General features: G+C 42.7%; 1 protein-coding gene across 3 annotated transcripts; it reads left to right on the top strand.

The window, feature by feature from the left end:
- LOC136504733 (uncharacterized) lies at window positions 1-16,593 on the top strand. 3 transcript variants are annotated; one of them, XM_066499715.1, is made up of 17 exons: window positions 1-275; window positions 363-439; window positions 1,036-1,101; window positions 1,222-1,293; window positions 1,714-1,786; window positions 2,066-2,103; window positions 2,193-2,303; window positions 12,529-12,648; window positions 12,738-12,818; window positions 12,912-12,980; window positions 13,100-13,177; window positions 13,287-13,451; window positions 14,106-14,213; window positions 14,305-14,373; window positions 14,457-14,519; window positions 14,604-14,722; window positions 15,822-16,593. In XM_066499715.1, exons 1-17 carry the CDS (start codon window positions 242-244, stop codon window positions 16,297-16,299), a joined length of 1,821 nt encoding a protein of 606 aa, XP_066355812.1. In that variant the 5' UTR covers window positions 1-241; the 3' UTR covers window positions 16,300-16,593. The 3 variants fall into 3 exon arrangements, with proteins under 3 accessions (XP_066355812.1, XP_066355810.1, XP_066355811.1); XM_066499713.1 differs by having other exon boundaries at window positions 15,816-16,593; XM_066499714.1 differs by having other exon boundaries at window positions 12,738-12,822; window positions 12,916-12,980; window positions 15,816-16,593.
- The last annotated feature ends 3,138 nt before the right edge of the window (window positions 16,594-19,731 follow it).

Here is a 19,731-nt window from a genome sequence, read left to right as displayed (position 1 = left end):
AGAAATAAAAAAAAGGAGGCGATAAAACGGGTAAGTCTCGTAGGCTCTCTCCAGTCCCCGGCTCACCACCGAATCCGTGAAGATTCGTTCTCCATTCGATCCGATTCGCGGGGGGCTCGGCCGGATTCGAAACCCGGGAGGCGCCGCCGATCCGTCCGGTCGCAGCGGCGTCTGATTTGGTGCCGATTTTGGCGAGATAGCCCCGCCCCTTTCCCCTCCTCTGTTTTTTTCAAGGGTAAAGATGGCGCCGCCGCGGGGCGGCTACGATGAGCGAGGTGAGTGTCATTTTGTTTTTGATGTATTGAGGGGGAGATTTCTATGCCAATGACCGCGGTTTTTGTGTGCTGTGTGGTTATGCGCAGATCGCCCGACGGCGAAGGGCGCCGAGGTATTCGTCGGCGGGCTGCCGCGGTCGGCCACGGAAAGCACGCTCCGGGAGGTTGGTTTGCTGCTTCTGTTTCTTCTGGTTTGTAGTTTACCCACATGAGATAGAAGGCTGCTTCTGTGCACTATTAGCAGTTTGATGGTGTTGAAAATTTTAGACATACAGAGGTTGAATCAGACCTGTATTTGTTGCATTTGGGCTGGTTTGTAAAAGTAGCGTCTAAATTGCAAATCAGAGTTAGATGTGTACCTGCCAGGAGAGCTGGTGCCATTGTAGATTCTGTGGTTAGATATCATTGCCTGATACCTGCCTAAAGGGGAGGAGGGGTTTACATTTTTTCTGTAATCTAGATGAGAATCGCTGAATCTGAAAAACTACAGTTGCCCATTTGACCCTTTGGTTTATTCTGTACTTTTTTTAGTGGAATAGTAATATCTAGTAATAAGCCAAGTATGCCATGTTGTGAAGATTAGAATATTTAATTTATTTCATATTTCAATGTTGAACTTAACTCATATTTAGAATGCTGCTGTCCAACTTGTTTGTTCTCTTCTGTCTGAAGTAGTTAAGTTGGAATCAATGGTTCATGTGTAAAGGAAGTTTTCTTGCATTTTCTTTGTTGTGGCACTGACTTGTATATGCATTAACAGATATTTTCTTCATGCGGAGAGATTATTGACGTGCGTATAATGAAAGATCAGAATGGCCATTCAAAGGTCTGGTACAAGTGTAAAATTTAGACATTGCAGTATATGATTTCAGTCTTTTAGACATCGTTTTTTTTACACTTTGTCATGAAACACTAACGTCATTTTTCTGTCCTGAAATCTTTTCAGGGATATGGTTTTGTTAGGTTTTCAAAGAGGGACTATGCTTATACGGCCAAAAGGCAAAAGAATGGTATTGAGGTAAGAATGCTTAACTTGTTCTAATAATGCTTACAAATCTATTGTGTTTAGTCACATGTGTTCTAACAATGCTTAACTTGTGCTAATATGTACCAGTCTGCCATTACGTTCAATCATTTTTTCCCTGTGTCTAGTTCACATCTATATGTAGCAACTTTTGCTTTCCCGTCGTTAATATTTTGTTATACGTAGCAGTTTCATAATGTTGCCTGCAGCAACTGCTTTTTGGTTTCTTCACATTTCTATTAATCACAAGTTTGTTTTATTTTATTTCCTTTTCTATAGACCTTGGGTCCAGACTCCAGAGTGAGATCTGAGATGGTAGTGTGCCTTTTCATTATAACAGATGTAAAGAATAGCACTGTGTCTCATGTATGAAACTTGACATTCATAACATATTTGCTGTTGGTTCTTTACCAGCTTCAAGGAAAGAGGCTTGATGTTGATCTGTCAATGGATCAAGATACGGTTTTCTTTGGAAATCTTTGCAAAGGTAAACTCCACTCATGGTGAAAATCAAGAATCATGATGCAGTAAATTTCCCTGAAAGAAAAATACACGCCAATATATTTGAGGAATCATTTGTTAGTATCAATGTCATGTCAATGGCAAGAAAAATCTGTAATACCTGTCCATCGTCTTAGACAACCCAATGTAGCAGTGCAGAGCGCTTGTCAACATGTTGATCTGCAGAATTTTGTTGTGAAAATACACAGAAAATCAAAATTGTCATCTAAGTGCTAATGACTGCTTTCCCTTATTGTTTTGCCAGAGTGGACTTTAGAAGAATTTGAAGAATTGATTCGCAAGGTAGAACCTTGATATACCTATCAATCATAGATTTCATTTATATATATACTTCTCAAAATAATTTCACTTGGACAAACATATTTTGCCAGACATTCAAAGATGTTGTTTCGGTTGACCTTGCAATGGCTTCAAATCATGGTTCGTCAAACAAGAGGAATATTAATCGAGGCTTTGCATTCGTGAGATTTTCTTCTCATGCAGTAAGTCTTTGCCTCACTGGTGGAAAAGTTTTCTTTTCTTAGTACATTCTGCATTTGCCATTAATTTAAATATTGTTTTACGATGTTCAGATTTCTTTCTCATATTTTGTTCATTTTATCCTATTAGTTTAAATTTTCCTTTTGGAAAGGTAGTTTTTTGTATAGTTGATCATAGCTCTGTCAACTGATTTATCTTGCAGGTATTGGTCAAATATTATTGCCTCTTGTTTCTTTTCAGTTTATTTGGATAAAAGAATCTTATGCAAATATCAAGATATGTGCAAATTACCTTAGTCTATCGTCCTTTCTAGTAGCAAAAGAGCACATGTGCCATTTGTCTCATGCATGATCAAGTGATTATATATCCTTAGTGCCCCTATGTCCTAATCAAAATATGGAGCCAAATGATGAATTGGCACCAAATTATCAAAGTACCTTACGATCTGCTGACAAGCTAAGGAATTCACATCTTTGACTTGTATACTTGACGTTGATTTTGGATTCTATGGCAAAATACCTTATGATCTTCTGACAAGCGAAGGAATTCACATCTCTGACTTGTATACTTGACATTGATTTTGGATTTATATGGCAACATAATTTCTCCATCTATCATGTCATAAATGACTGACTAATGTTGCAAAGAATGGATTTTAATGTTACTGTTTTCACATGAAAATTTCCTGTTGCATTGTGGGTACTTTTGAAGAAGCCACCGACATTGAAGAATCATTTGTTCAACACAGTTGTAGAGAAAAATTTGGTACTGGCCATATAGAAAAAAGACATGCCAGAATTTTCATCTAAGTCATATCTTGTATCTTTGATATGCTCTTTACATTTACATTTATATCCATGGTTGAAATTCATTACAAAGTATAGGAGGCAGAGACAATGACCACTGCCAGTGTTTATCTGAAATGAATTCCCAATCTTCCTAGTTCACTGGGTGGCGCTATTTTTTTAGAGTTCAAGGGTGGCCCCCGGCCTTTATATTGCAAAGGCCAAACCGTTTAGCGCCTTACAAAATCTCAGAGTTCAGAATTCCACCTGAGCACATAAAGCCTCAACAGGCAAAACAGAAAGCACAAGAACAGCAAGTGTAACTACTGGCATCAGACACTACATTCCCCAGGCTTCCGCAAGGCTCGAAAAGTTAATCCAGTTCCTTTCATGCACCATCTTCTCCAGGTCATCCCCATTTGCCAGCAGGGCTTTAACTTCATCAGGTAAAGCATTGTTCTTCCAATCAGCCCCAGCTTGATATAAGACATGTTCCCATTGGTCATTAACCTGACTCAACCAGGTAGTCGGTGAGGTCTTGTAGCGAAGCTTTTCAGCTTGTCCAGGCGATCCAGAAATTCTGGGACCTCCTTCGGACATAGAGAACTCCAATTGTGCAGCATAGCTGTTACCTTCAGTACCAGCACTCGCACATCGACCCAGAGTATTCCCTGAAAACACAGGCTATTTCTTAGTTTCCACAGCCCCCACAGGGCAGCAGCACAAAAAATATTCTCCACTACAAATTTCCTATTGCTAATCCACGTAGTTCCTATAGACACAAAGTCTGTACCAACTTGCTTATTTAAGATTTCAGAAAGAATGGACCAAAGTTGCTTTGCTACTACGCAGTCAAAATATAAATGATTGACAGTTTCAGCCTCTGAACAAAACAAACAAGTAGGATCCTTGATCTTCTTCCTAATACTCAAATTATCCCTAGTCAGAACTTTATTCTTCGACAATAACCATAGGAAAAAATGGACTCTAGGTGGGACCTTCAGTGCCCAAACAGCAGGAACATATACAGGAGAAATTCCCCTAAAATTAATGACTTTGTATAAGGACTGTGAAGAGTAAACACCCTGAGAATTAAACTGCCAAATTAGAGAATCTTCCTCATCAGTAAAAATGATAGTAGAAGCTAACTGGACTACTTCTAACCAAAGATTGTATAATCTACCATAAACACATCTTCTAAAAGTACATTTCAGATCACTGCCATCCCAAAGGGATGCAACAGTAGCATCCTTCTCATTAATTAACACATAGATCTCCCAGTATTGAATAGCTAGACTAGAAGTACCTAACCAATTATCTTCCCAAAATTTGCACTTATTACCATTTCCTATACGCCATCTATAACCCATTTTTGCTGCAGAAGCAGCTCTCATCATACCTTTAAAGAATTCAGAAGCACCAGTGGAGGAGCTATAAAAGATGTTTGGTCTAGCGGTTTTGTACTTGAAATCTAAAAATTGCCTCCACATCTTATCACCATCTAAATTATACCTTTTGATCCAAGAGGCTAAGAGACACAAATTTAAATCTCTCAAGTTAGGAACACCTAGACCTCCATACTCTTTCATCATACTCACATTTTCCCAGTTGGCCAAATGAATTTTGCGGGCAGTAGGGCTATCATCCCATAAGCAGTTACCCAGATGTGAGTCTAGAATTCTAATGGCCCATTTAGGAAATTTAACAAACGAGAGTAAGTATACAGGAATACTAGCTAAACAAGACTTAATCAGAACTAGTTTTCCTGCATAGGACAACAGTCTACCTCTCCAGCCGGCCAGCTTTTTCAACATTTTATCTACTAGAGGCTGAATGTCCTCCCTACTGAGCTTCCCAAAATGCAGAGGAACCCCTAAATATTTGATAGGTAAGCTACCAACCGGACAGGAGAACAGATGAGCAAGACTATGAACTACTTCAGGTTCAACATTCATCGGGATTAATTCACTTTTATGAAAATTGATCCTCATGCCAGACAACTGTTCAAACCAAATGAGAATACCTTTCAGGTTCATAGTATATTCCTCCTCAACTCTGGAAAAAAGAATGGGGTCGTCTGCATACTGCAACGACACAATACCACCTACTCTAAAGTTTTCAGCAATCAGCCCCCTTCTGGAGCATTTTTGTGAGAACATCACCTACTAAGTTAAAAAGCAAGGGAGAGATAGGATCGCCCTGCCTTAACCCCTTCCCAGGTTTGAAAAAACTACTTTCCTCACCATTAAGATTGACTCCCACAGAGCCACCTATGTCTAGATGTCTAATCCAGTCAATCCAAGTATTACTGAAACCTCTAGTTCTAAGGATTTCAAACAAAAAGTCCCAATTAACTCTATCATAAGCCTTCTCATAGTCTAACTTCAGGATTATCCCAGGTTCACCTGATTTGCTAAGACCGCACACTAATTCGTGAGCAATCACAACACTCTCTAAAATATACCTACCCTGAATAAAGGCACTCTGTTGAGGAGAAATCAATCTATTCATAATCTTTCCTAATCTAAGAGTTAACACTTTGGAGAACACCTTAAAACTACAGTTAATAAGACTGATAGGTCTAAAATTCTTCATGGATCTAGCTATCCCCTCTATGAAAATCATTAAACATACCAACCAAATCAGCCTTAATCAAATCCCAGAATTTGTGATAAAACATAAATGAGAGCCCCTAAGGACCAGGAGCACCATCAGCATAGCAACTCCAAACAGCTTCCTTAATCAAATCCAACTCGACTTCCAAATCATTATATTCCAAAGCAAGCTCATTTTTATATTTGTTCAGCCTAGACACTTCATTCATAGCCCAACCCCTAACAAACCTTCGAAGAGTCCTAATTTTGAATTGCCATTTATCTAAACTATTAGCCAAATTACATGGAGTATTCCAAGCTTTCTCGACAATGTCAGAAAAAACCTCTTGGTAGAACCACCACTTTTCAAATCTAAAACGTTAGTTTCCAAGACCAGAGGATTATGATCACTGTTCTATCTAGACACTTAACAGTTGCTAAAGGAAAGCCACTATCCCACTCAGTAGACACAAAAATTCTATCTATTTTGGCCATTACCAAATTGTCTTGGTTATTGGTCCAAGTGAATTTTCTATTGGATGCATTGAGTTCCAACAGAGCCCACTTATGCACCCATTCGTTAAAAGCATCAGCCCATCTATAATTAATCCTAGCATTGTTTTTGTCAGAAACGAAACGAAGCATATTAAAGTCACCACCTAAAATGACCGGTCCTTGCCAGGACTCCATAATAGAATGTAATTCTTTTATAAAAGATTCCTTCCCCTCCTCATAAGGGGAACCATAAACTACTACTAATTTCCAGCTAAAACCCATCTTTGTATCCTGCAACATAATGCTAACAGAAAACTCTAAAGTAGAAATTAAAGTAACAGAAAATTTATCACTGTTGCTACCAACCAGAATGCCACCAGCAGACTTTTTGGCAGGAAGATAGAACCAATCAAAAGGCACATTACCAGTAAGAGATCTAAGATAACCAGGAGTGAAAGACTCCTTCTTAGTTTCCATGACACCTACAAAATCAGCTCTAGTACTTCTAATCCTATTAATTAAAGCAGGTAATCTTCCTATTTTGCCCAAACCTCTTATATTCCAAAAGAGACCTATCATTTCCTTTTCTTGCTCTTCTTCCTATTAACTACTTTATTCCAGGCTTTCTCAATCTCAGCCTCTAAAATGTTCAAGTCCTCAGCCTCACTAATCCTCCCATCAGGAGTTGTGGGATCTGAGCCCCTATTATCTTTTCCAGAAGATCTCTGATAGTTGGAACCAGCAGTTCCACTAACATCAAGAGAGTTTCCATTTACTGCAGAGAAACTACATCCTATATGATCAGAATCAACTTTCTGTTGACTTCCAACAGAAGTCAGCTTTTCCTTTATGTCTACCTTAGCAGGGCAGTCTACAGCACTACATTCAACACTAAAACTATTATTTCTTTCTATCTCTAATTCTAGAACTTGATTGACTACTTTTTGCTTAGACAGTTCCTCTGCTGGAACGTCAAGATCAATACTAGAAGCTATTTCTAACAAAGAAGTAGAAATTTGTTTTGAAACTTTTTTACCTTTCTCAATTTCCAGGTTGTTCTTTCTTTTGAGAGTACTTGTGCTTTTTCCAGCATATTCACCCTGCTCAGTGGAGCTCGTTTGCTTTTCCTTTCTGGTAGCACAGGACCCCAACCCCTCTTCCTTGGTTTAGAACTAGCTACTTTACCAACTTTTCCTTGGACCTCAACCCCAGGTACAGTATCAATTTGTTGAATATCAGAACTGTTGGCATTACTCTCAGTACTCTCTTGATTCAGTAAAGGCTGATCTAGCTGACCACTACTATCAGAGTATCCATACAGCCACTCAGATGGCAGATTCAGGCTTTCTTCTTCTGGTTCAAAAGTCTCACCAACATCCTCTACCCACACTTCCTCCCTGTCCTCTATTTCCATAGCTTTTAGGAGACTGATGCATGAAGATTCCATTGCTTCTCTGTTGACATCATTATCTAGCATCTCCACCGCAAAGAGCTGACTAAGGTTTCTTACTGTCTTACTCCCACTCGGCATAGACTGCTTAGATTGCTTATCCAGAGGTTCGCCTACTTTCTTCCCTTGATTTGCAAAATCAGAGGGTTTGTCATTTTTAGGACTGGTAGGGTCACCCTCCTTCTCTTTCTCTTCATCAGATAGCAGGTCATCCTCATCCAAATCTGTATCACCATCACCATCATCACCACCATCATCTCCATCCTTCCCAGTCTTCTCAGATATCTGCTCAAAGCCTTCTGTTTTGAAGCTTTTCACAAAAAGCTCATCCTTCATTTCCATGCTCTTTTGGGGAATTTTAACTGGGTCTCTGCATTTCACTTTAACTCTCTCCATTGCAAAGAAACTAGCAAAAAGAGATTGCCAGTCCACCTCCACCAATTTCCCAATTGTAGAAGCAACTTGCCTGAAAGTGACCCAATCGCACCATTTAGGAGGAATGCCCCTGACTTGCACCCAAACCTCAGTCAAGCTACTCACTGGCTCAATATTTCCATTCCACACCTTTAAAGAAGCCATCACTGTACCTTTCTCTAAGTAGAAGTATGAAATCTTGTTGATCACTATCCTGTCCACTCTCTGCCCCGGAGGAAATCTCACCAGATAACTGAACTCATCCATGCTCCTTAATTGCCAGGGCCAATCTGCATCAAATAACTCCCTAAGATACTTCAGAATAGTCTCCTGGTCCATCTCACCTTCTTCTATTGTGAAAACTCCGCAGTTATCATATCCAGTCCACAAATTAAACCTATCTTCATCTCGAGATACATTCACATGGAAGAATCCCAGGCCCTTACAAGCACTACCCATAAACTGCACCACTTGTTCAGGCTCACTCCACCTGGGTCACTTCTCAGCTATGTGATCCTGATGAAAACACACAAAACATACTTTGGGTTTGGAACAAGTGGAAACAAAGTGTCCTGGTTCCCCACAGTTGTAACAAACCACTTGAGACGCCCTGTTACTTCCAGACTTATCACCCTCTATCACCTGAGCAGTATTCTGATCTACCTCTTGATGAGTAGTAGGATTTTGTTCCTGTGTATTTGCCTGATTGTCCAAAGCTTTTGGTTGTTGTTGTGGCTGTGATTGTTGAGGTTGCTGACGGCCTTGTTGCTGGCCCTGCTGAAACCTCCCTCGATTACCTGGAGCCCCTCTACCACCAGGACGAGGACCCTGACCTCTCTGCCCAAAAGCATTGAACTGATTCTGCCCAGAATATTGCCCCTGGTTGTAGTACTGCTGATTGTGAAGTTGATTTGGGAAGAATCCGAACGGACCTGATTGCGGTGGAGGAAACGGCCCCATCGGAGGCGGACTCATCGGCGGCTGGTAGAACGGAGGCGGGTTCTGGTACCAGCCTCCCTCACCCCAGCCCCAATCTTCCTCAGGACTTCTCGGCCTCTGTGGAGCTCTCCCACCCCTACCACGATTGGCCATCACCCCTTTCAACTTCGACACGAACGAATCCTTGACTCCTTTCCCCCAAAAATCAGATGCAAAACTGAATTTCTTCGGAGAACCAAACCAGCAAACTCTAGCTCCAACCGGGAAACAATCACTGACTTAGAAATTTCTGGACTCCCAGAGATCCTTGCGGATCCAGACTAGGTCTCCCCCATCACGGTGCAAACCATGGTGTCGAACCCTAACCTGGCCGCCAGGGGAGGGGGAGTCGGAGGGGATGAACCACAGCTGGCCAAAGAAGTCTTCAACCGCACCACCCTCTTCCTCAAGCCCCGCGAGATCTGCGCCGTTGTTCGTCTTCCCCGCTCCCGCAGATCGCGCCACCTGCCTGGATCCCGTGATGCCGCGTGTCTGCGCTATATCTGATGAAACACTGTCTGGAAGGATGATGATTGGTTAGCCAAGCCAAAGGAATACTTGCATGCTTGCCTTTTCTGATCTGCATCACAAACTGTATTCCATGCTCACTAGTAATTAACTACATGAAATCATCGGCCTTTATTATCATTTGTTTATCTGGATGACCTTTGTTCTCTAGAGACCTGTGAGAAGCTGTGTTGAAAACACATAATGCTGCAGAGGTAATGTAGTTCCAAAGTTTAGCCTGAGTTTTTTTTTCTCGAACACACAGGAGAACTGCGTATCATTATATTAAGAAGAATAAAAAGGGGGAAAGAAACCCCATACAACACCACACACTCACGCCTTGGACTCTAAGAGAAAACTAATCGCCTTGAGAACAGTTTACAATGACCCCTGACCTACAAAAACAATCATTCAGGCAGCAGGCCAGTCAGGTAAGATATACCCCTGGCACCTGCAGTCCCCCAGAACCTCAACTCATCGGAAGCAAGAGTTAAAACTCTATTTAGATTTGGTGACTCTCCATCGAATGCACAGTGATTTCTATGATTCCAGAGTGTCCAAGCTCCTAAAATGACAATAGAGTTCAAGCCTTCTCTTGCCAGTCCACCACCAGCCCTGCTAGCTCTGTCCCACCAGGCCCCAAAGGATGTTTCACCTGTCTGGGGCGAGATGCTTCGCATGCCAACCTTCTGCAGCTGGCCAAACCAAAAATCTTGTGCAAAAACCAGAAGGTGATTTATAGTCTCAGCATCTTGGTCACAAAGAAGGCAACGAGAGGGATGGTCAAGACCCCGCCTTGCTAGCCTATCTGCTGTCCAGCATCTATTGTGTGCGACAAGCCACATGAAGACGCGACATTTGGCCGGTGCCCAAGTCTTCCAGATCCCCTCCCAAGAGAATAGTCTCACTGATCCCTGGAATAAACCCCTATATGCCAATTTTGCTGTATACTGTCCACTTGAGCTGAGTTTCCAAATATGAGAATCTTCCACACCAGACTGTAGTTCCACATTAGACAGAGTGTCGCAGAGCTCAAGGAATTCCACATTAGACAAAGTGCACCTTGCAGATCCAAGATCCAAGTCTGGTTTGTGAGGCCTTCCAGGACAGTGCGTTTATTTGCTCGTCTCTTAGGAATGAGATCAAACAAATGTGGGGCAATATCAGCAATACATCGATCATGAAGCCATTTATCCGTCCAAAAAAGTGACTAGCTCCATCACCATCTAGCCTGAGTTTTTAGCAACAGCAAAACCCAAAATCCATATGTAGGACATTTAGAAACACGGATGGGGAAATCAACATATATCTCATTAGTCATCTACTTCCATGTGATGTAGAAAGTTTCCTTTGCAGATCCTCTTTCTCTCTCTCAGACCAAGAGTCAAATAAGAGCTTACAATAAATTAATGGCTGCAATGAAGTTTAACAGTTCAGTTATGAAGACCTGAAGGTTACCGATGATTGAAGCAACACTGTTACTTGGCAGCTTCTTCTGTTGCTTGTGTTGGCATCCGTTATTATTTGGCATTCTTTCCCCCCCCCCCCCCCCCCCCCGCAAAAACGCAGGAGAACTGCGCTTCATTATATTTAGAAGAAATTATTTGGCATTCTTTGACTTGCCTATATATTTCTTTAATTCAAGTAAAAGTAGACTATATAACACTACCCCCCCCCTCCCCCTTCTTTTTTCTTCTTGAACAGACAGGAGAGCTGCATATCATTTCATTAAGAAGAAAGGTCTGAAACAGGAAGAAATACCAAACAACACTCACACAGTCAAACACCCACAACACTCTAGAAAACTAGGGCATACTGAAAGTAAAGACCAAAAGCCAAAAGCAACATGACCAGAACTACCACACTATTGCCTGAGCCCCTCCCAAAGGCCTTCCAAGAAGCTTCAGGAGGTCCTTTGCTCCGGCTGAGCACCAAAGGATGCACTCATAAGTGACTGCTTGCAACACCGTTGTAATGCTTGGAGTAGAGCCATTAAAAACACAGTCGCCCTGTACTTCCAGATTTCCCAAGCCACCAATATTGCCAGTGAATTGAACCCCTTTTTTTGTCCATTGTTACCTCTTTAACTGCCAGTGCCTGGTACCACCAGCTTCAGAATCTATGAGTTGATGGTTGGGGTGCAATGGAGGCCAAGCCAATTTTGTGCAATCTGCAAAATGATGAACCAGATTTGCCAGGCGAAAACACATGAAACCAATAGGTGTCGTATGGTCTCCTCCTCTTGATTACAGAAGGGGCAAGTAGCCGGGTGGGGAGTCCTCTTTTAGTGAGCTGGTCCGCCATTCGAGAACAGTTCTTTAATGCAAGCCAAATGAAGAACTTGCAGCGAAGAGGAGCCCAATATTTCCAAATTCGTTTCCAAGGAGCAAAGCGGATGGAACCAAGGAAAAAGGCATTGCAGGCCGACTTTGCTAGAGTAAGAACCATTCCTAGTAAGCCTCCAAACAATGCTGATTGGCATCATTCTGCTGCAGCGAGAAACCTTCCATCAAGTCCCATAAGAGATATTCTGTAAGAACCTGGACAGAGAGAGGTCCTCTTATGTCAGCTACCCAACGACGGGGCAACCAGGGTTTTGGCGACCGTACGTCGCTTGATGATCCTCTTAGGAATTTCCTAGTTGATCGTTTTTCAGTTTATTCCCAAATCTAGCTGTGTTCTGTGGCTGTGAAATTATATCTCCCATGCTGATACTTGATTCCCTTCTCTTGGCTTCATTACTACACCACAGTAATTTGGATCTGCCATTATGTTACTCTGCAAATCTTATTTGATATCAATCACAGCTGCCACATACAAAATACAAGTATGTTATCTAGATAAGATCTTGATTCATCAGTCATCACTGATCTGAGTTTTCGCCACTGAGATGCGTGGAAAAGACATATCTAATAACATCTTGGTGAAGATGTTCTTAGGTCCTTTGCTTTCTGCTCAAGCCAGCTTCCTTTGATTTCATTCCTCCTGAAACTATCAATCACAGGCTGCAGCACGTGTAATCCGTATCGGTTCAAGAACAGATTTTATGCTTGGCGATATTTTGCATCCTGCGATAAATTGGGCTGATAAAGAGTCTCATGTGGATCCTGATGAAATGGCCAAGGTAATGTAGAAAAAGGGTTTTCCTCGATATAAATATAGTTATCTTCTGTTAGAACTTTTGATCGTGATTTCTGTTCTGTGTACTCTCAGATTAAGTCTGCTTTTGTTGGGAACCTGCCAGAAGATGTTAACGAGGAGTACTTGAGAAAGCTTTTTGAACAGTTCGGTGAGGTTGGTGCACCAAGATGTCTGTCACATTTTTTGCAATTTCGACTAACCAATATTACATGCAATGCTGAACAACTGTGACGGATGTGCAACCAGGTAGTACGGGTTGCTATCTCAAGAAGAGGACAAGGCCCAGTTGGTTTTGTTCACTTCGCCAATCGTTCAGTAAGTGTTTATCATAATTCTGAAGAGTATGCTTTCGGGCACTTAATGTGCTTGGATATTTTTTAAACAGCTGTATTGGATTGATTGCTATAAAAAAAACTATATATTATCAATTACAGGAGCTTGAAAATGCTATAGAAGAAATGGATGGTAAAACGGTGAGAGGACCTAATCGAGGACCGTCTTTCAGGATCCAGGCATGAATAACAATGTTATCTGTTTGGGATTATCACTAGCTTCTTGCTGCTTGTTTGATCTTTCTACTTTGGATTTGACAAATTAATCTCATGTTTTTTTTCTCAATAGGTGTCAGTTGCTCGACCTGTGGCAGACAATGACAAGAAGCGATCTCGTGAAGAAGTGAGAACTAGAAGATCAAATGTATCAGGAGATAGGCAAGATTATTCTCATGGAAGATATGGACATGATTCACTTGATCGTCAAGTGAAAGCTCCAAGATTATCTAATTATGTATGTATGATAATCAACATGTTGTCTTTTCTTTTTCTTCCTTTTAATGTTAAAAACTAACAAGTGAGTTTTGACTTTTGAGTAAAGATAGAACTTCCTATAATTAAATCTGAAATGACCTGAGCTACTAAGTCTTGAAATGTTCATCTTAGCTAGCCAGTGACTCAGTAGAGCTTTGGTTCACTTGTTATTTGTCACCTTCATTTTGTGGATGCTATAGTTGTTTTAGAAGTGAACTGCGCATCAGTCTGCTACCTCTAGGTGGTCTTATGATCTATTTGTCTTCTCTGTACAAATATAATATGAAGACATCAGATTCTGTATGATAGTTTGCTGCTCAACTCTGGCTTTGAAGGCTAGAAGTGCAATTATTTTACTGGAAGCTCTCCTGTTGGGTAGGTTAAATAGGCTAGAAGCACAGCCATTTCCAGTTTTTGTAGCTTGAGTTCTTGCTTATTTATGATATAACAAAACTGAGCATCAGATATCCCAGCATTGACCATCTGAATTAGCAGTTTTCTAGTATTTGAATACATGTTTTTTTGGTAAGCATGCTTAGTTGAATGGAATAAATTTCATATTGCAGTAAGGAGAAAGGATGGTGTGTTTGTTCATGTTTGTGACAATGTTTTCTGTGTGTTTCTCTCTTATTAGGCGGCTGATGCCTCTGACCCCTATGAATCAGCTGTTAATTCATTACCTTCAGCTGTCAAGGAAGTCTTGCTTCGAATTCTACGTCTAGGAATTGGTACTCAATATGATGTAAGTGATTTGTACAGGGAGGTCTCCATTTGTTCCCTTTTAATGTATGAACCATGAAGCATGATGTTCTTTTCCATCTTCCTTTCTTCAGATTGACATCCATTGTGTAAAAAGCCTCAATGAGCTTCCTGAGTCATCTGCTCTTGCTGTCCTTAATCAGGTATTCAGTTGTTTTACATAAATGATTTTTGAGCCCTTACCTGAACCATGTTATCATTAATCCTCACCAAGAAGCACATGCAGTTTTTGATATCGGGTGGAGATAAACGCAATAAAGGACATTATTTTGCATCATTGATTGCTAAGGTACTACCTCACTCAATATCATCCACCTTTCCTTTTTGCTCTTTTCTCCTTTTCTTTCCTTCAATATCTTGTTTTGACTTGCAGCACCAGGCTGAGGCCTTTGGCTTAACACATACATTGCACGGTACTACTTATTTGCCAAGAAATCCAGAAATACATAGCAAGCGATACCCAGATGAAGATTATGATTTTGTGACACCCGGGTAGGTTTGCACTCACTCCTCTCATAGTTTTTAAGGTGGTAAGGTGAGGTGTGGCGCTCCACCCCCTTCCAGACGCCTAGGCGAATTAGGCACGCGTTGAGGCGACGCTATACACATACTGCTGTTCACAATCAGAGCCTCAGAGGCACATATAACAATGACACAGATCAATAAATTAACCTCTCTTATGCAGCAAAGTTCAGACGTCAGAGAGAAACAGTCAAGCATATATTAATTATTCACAGCAATTAGGCAACCACATCAGAAGAGCACACCTGTGAGCTATCCATTCCAACTATCAAACTGTAACACATAAATAGGAGAAACGAGCAGAGCAGAGAAAGCAAAGTAGAGCACAGGAAGGAGCAGAGCATGGGAACGAGGCGGAGGAAGAGCAGAGGAAGAAGGGGGAGCAAGAGGAGAGCCGCAGAGCAGCAGAGGAAAGAGGAGGGGAGGACGTAACTGCCAATCGCGTGCTCGCAGAGCAGAGTCGCGGTTGGGGACGGGGCCGGAGTCGGTCGCGGGGCTGCTCGCGGGTTGCGGCGGACGGAGCGGGAGTCGGTCGCGGATAGGGCTGGAGTCGCGGACGGGACGGAGTCGCACTCGCGTAGGCGGGTCGCGGACGGGCCGGACTCGCGTAGGGGCAGTCGCCTACGCTGCGCCGGCGCCGGATTCCAGGTGCGCCGCCGCCCTCCTCTCTCTTCCTCTCTCCTTCCTTTCCCTCTCCCTCTCCTTCTCTCAACTGACGCGATGGGGATTGGGTTGGCGGGAGGTGTAGGCATGCAGCTGCTGCTTTTCCCACGCGCGCGCATAGCTCCGCTCTTTTCCCGTGCGAGCGCGCGGTGCTGCTCTTTCCCGCGCGTTTTTCCGTCCAGCGGCGTCCGCCTCAGCGAAAGCGACGCCTAGGCGACGCCTTCAACCGCGAGGCGACGCCATACGCGATGAGGGCGCGGCGACCGCGACACCCCGTTTGGAATCCCGCTCGGACGACTAGGCGACGCCTTAAAATCTATGCTCCTCTGCTCTGGCTGGCTTACTGTAAATGGTGCTTGTGGTATTCAAGCTCGGATGGTAATCTCCACTTTACTTGCAGGAGCAGTAGATACAATTCCTCAGGCCATCATCCTTCAACATATTACGTAGACGATCCACCAGTGTCTCAGTCAAGGATTAGAAGATATGCTGAAGAAAGATCCACCATTGTAAGAAACCCAGAACCACGTCTGCGACATGACGAAATTGACATCAGAATGAACCCAGAACCAAGATTAGCGTTTGAATCAAGACACAACACTGGAAAGCATCTTGATCGAAGATACATACAAGAGCATAGTTCAAATATTGAAAGATCAGCTGAAGAAGCTGTTCTTTCTAGGGAAAGGAGATTCCTGCCTGCTGCAGGGTACAACACGGACTTAGGCTCAGATTTCCGCTCCAGGTCACCCGCTGAATATTCGGCAGAACGCCAACAAGTAAGGTTTGATCCCTTCACAGGTGAACCTTACAAGTTTGATCCCTTCACAGGGGAGCCCATCAGGCCAGATCCAAACCAGCGCCGCTCAGGAAGCTTGTACTGATCAGATTTGTTGAAGTACTATGCCAGATAAGATCATGCTCCTGAAACAAAGCTAGATCTGGATAACACTCTTCTTATCTGCCAAGTGCCTGTGTGTGATGTTGCTTCTGGCCTACAGATCATGTATCCCGAGCACCATGCATGATCCAATAATAGCATGCTTTATTTATATTTGATGAATCATCTTGGCACTGAATTGTCATAAGAACTTTTGTGCCCATGACGCTAGTTATTGTTTGGTAAAACATTCAAGAATACCTTTTTTATAGATCAATTAAAAATTCAACAACGTGAACCGGGGAAAGCCATTTTTTGGTATTTTCTTAAGGTATCAATAAAGTAGGTGTGGCAATGCAGAATTTCAACTGCTACGTATATTGCAAGCGCTATTTTACCGATTTGTCTTTACGTATTGCCAAATGTTTCATTGACTTTGTAGAAGTTATTTGTTCACTTTGGATGCTGATCAAGGGACCATATGCCTTTCTCATATATACTCATCTGGAGAATGTCAACCAATATGCTGATTTGGACACATGCCCTAATGATACTACCTTCTCTTCCACTGCTTGAACGTTCACATGCCCTTGCATGATAATGCCACTTCTGCTATGCGTACCAACGAAATTTCGAGAGGAAAGTCTCAGCATCCGCAACCTTTGCGTGCTAAAATTACATACTCTGTTCATCTTAAATTATATGTCATTTTAGTATTGTCCCAAGTCAAACTTCTCAAATTCTGATCAAGTTTAAATGCATCAACTTCTATAATATCAATTTTGTTTAATTAATTTCTCATGTAATATGACTAGATGGTGCATCCATTTGAAGTTGTAGATGTTTGATATACTATTTTTTCTCTAAAAGCTCGGTCAAGGGTAGAGGGATTTGACTTGTATAGAGCTAAAATGAACTATAATTTCAAACAGAGTAAGGGGGTGTTTAAATTCAGGGGCTAAAGTTTAGGGATGTCACATGAAGGGATGTCACGTTGAGTATTCGGATAGTAATAAAAAAACAAATTACATAAGTTCTCAGTACCAGTGAGACGAATTTATTAAGTCTAATTAATCTATCATTAGCACATGTTTACTGTAGCACCACATTGTCAAATCATGACTAATTAGGCTTAAAAAATTCGTTCGCAAATTAGTCTCAATATGTGCATTTAGTTTCATAATTAGTCTATATTTAATACTCCATGCATGTGTCCAAATATTCGATATGACAGGGCTAAACTTTCGCCGGAGGAAAACAAACAGGGCCTAACAAATATATATTATCCATAATGCTACTTACCAGACGTCCGGGGTGTCGGACGCAGCTCCTCCACTCATCCGCTCTCTATTAAAAAAATCCCCACTGCGCTTATCCTCCACTCATCCATTGGCTCGCTCGCCTCTCACCACCTCCATCGCGTGTGTCGCCCGCTCCATCCATGGCCTGCAGCGGCGCCCTCACCCAACCCAGCGCGCGCCTTCCCCTACCCCGACGCGTGGCCATGGCTGCCTCCCTGGCCGGCGGCGGCGTCCTCACCCACCCCGGCAGCTCCTTCCCCCACCCCGGCGCGCCCCTCGCCCCACCCTGGCGTCCTCCCCACCGGGAGCCCTCAACGCCCGCAGATTCGGCGGCTCTCTCCCCCCGCACGGGCGAGATTCATGGAGCACGAGTGAGATCCTTTAGAGGTGACGCGGCGGTGTTGTAGGGAGTCGGCGGCTCTCCCCCACCCGGGCGCTATGCCCTCCCCACCCCCGGCGGCGCCCTCTCTCACCCCAGCGACCGTGCTTCCCCCACCCCGGCGGCCATGGCGCTCACCGCGCCAGGCTCTCTCTCGCCCCCTATGTTGCATATGTATGTTTCAAGTGTTTCAGGCGTTTCAGATGTATGTTGCATTTGTTTCATATTGATATTGCAAAAGTAAATCGGGCAATATTGCACATGTTGCATATGTTGCAATTGTTTTCAGAGGCATGTTGCAAGAGTATGTTTCGAGTGTTTCAGATGTTTCAGAGGTATGTTCCGGATGCATGTTGCAATGGTTTTTCAAGTGTTTTCAGGTGTTTCTCTCAAGTGTTTTAGAAGCATGTTTCAAGTGTTTTAAATGTCTTTAGACGTATGTTGCAACTATTTGTATTTGGATGTTTCAAAAGTAGATCGGGTGTTGCATCTCTCCTCCCCACCTTCTGCTGCATTGTCTCTTCCGGCGTCGGCAAGGCATCCATACGAGGCCGCGGTCAGGTCCTTCTGAATCGGAGACGCCGCGCGCCCTTCCCCCTTTTGTCGCTCGGGCAGACGCGGGCCCCATGTGGAGCGCGAAACGGAGTGCAACGTGCGGGCGTCCGGACGTGGGCGTCTATCCGGACGTCCGAGCGCTAGCACTTCCGATATATTATTGGTGTTGTGGATGGAATTTTTGATGATTGATGACTTGAATCAAATAAAAAAATCTTTTCAATGAAAAAACACAAGAACGACACATTTTTTTAATTGCATCCATTAAGCAGTAGGAAGTTGATGAATTGCAAGAAATATTGTTGCAAGTCAGATCAGATGCTCCATCATTTGCATTGGATTAAGATTAATGGATACACGCTGGCTTTGCATTATGGTAGGGTAACCCTCTATCATTGACCTACCGCCCAACTTGACAGTATCCTCATCACATACGGACGGACTTCTCAGACCCATTTGTGAAATTGTGAATCATGGCGATTCTCTCTACAGTAACATTCCACAAATTGCTAATCCCATCTCTATCCATATGGCACTAGCTGTTCACGTGCTATTATTCCACATAATTTCATAGCACTGTTCCCTTTGAGAGAATCTCATACTCCTAATACTACGTAACAGTACAAAGGATGGGCAACCAAAAAAAAAGAATTCAGGCTTTATTCATATCAAATCAACCATCTACCAGGGGAAACTATCCATAACAAAAAAAAAAAGGAAGGCATTTTGTCGTGGCATAATTTAGCATGATCCAAACACTAGCCAATGCAAGTTGCCGCAGCACTCATGTACAAAGAAAACAATATAAATTTAAATTCAGCACATCCAGTCGATGCCACCAAGGAGAACATGCCCAACGAACTTAGGCCATGATGATGAGAGGTCACTGCTGCTGATTGAGTCATTGAATGGCAAAAAAAAAAACAGTGCAAAGAGCTGGAAGAAAGCATCAGCACACTCACCCCCTAATCATCAGGGGAATACTGTACATTACAAGAAAGGCAAGCAGCTGTGGCTGTGCCCAGCAACTACTTAGTCCATGCATGGATATATGTTCTGGGGCCCAGAACCCTAATAAAAACGGTTGTTATATATCATATATGCCTTTTTTTTCTGGGAGAGGAAATGTGTTGGTTATGCTGTCATCAGCAGGGATATTGGACCTACCCACCCAACATCAGAGTACACACTGGCAGTATTT

This window comes from Miscanthus floridulus, chromosome 14 (genome assembly GCF_019320115.1).
Source record: "Miscanthus floridulus cultivar M001 chromosome 14, ASM1932011v1, whole genome shotgun sequence".
Lineage (NCBI taxonomy): Eukaryota > Viridiplantae > Streptophyta > Magnoliopsida > Poales > Poaceae > Miscanthus > Miscanthus floridulus.
Note: the sequence above shows the minus strand (reverse complement) of the source record. Positions and strands in the feature narration are given on the sequence as shown.

Coding starts and splice junctions, on each gene's coding strand:
- LOC136504733 (XM_066499713.1), top strand. CDS start 242: ATGGCGCCGCCGCGGGGCGGCTACGATGAGCGAG. Junction 1,787..2,065: donor CTTTGGAAATCTTTGCAAAG/GTAAACTCCACT, acceptor TTGTTTTGCCAG/AGTGGACTTTAGAAGAATTT. Junction 2,304..12,528: donor TGAGATTTTCTTCTCATGCA/GTAAGTCTTTGC, acceptor TATCAATCACAG/GCTGCAGCACGTGTAATCCG.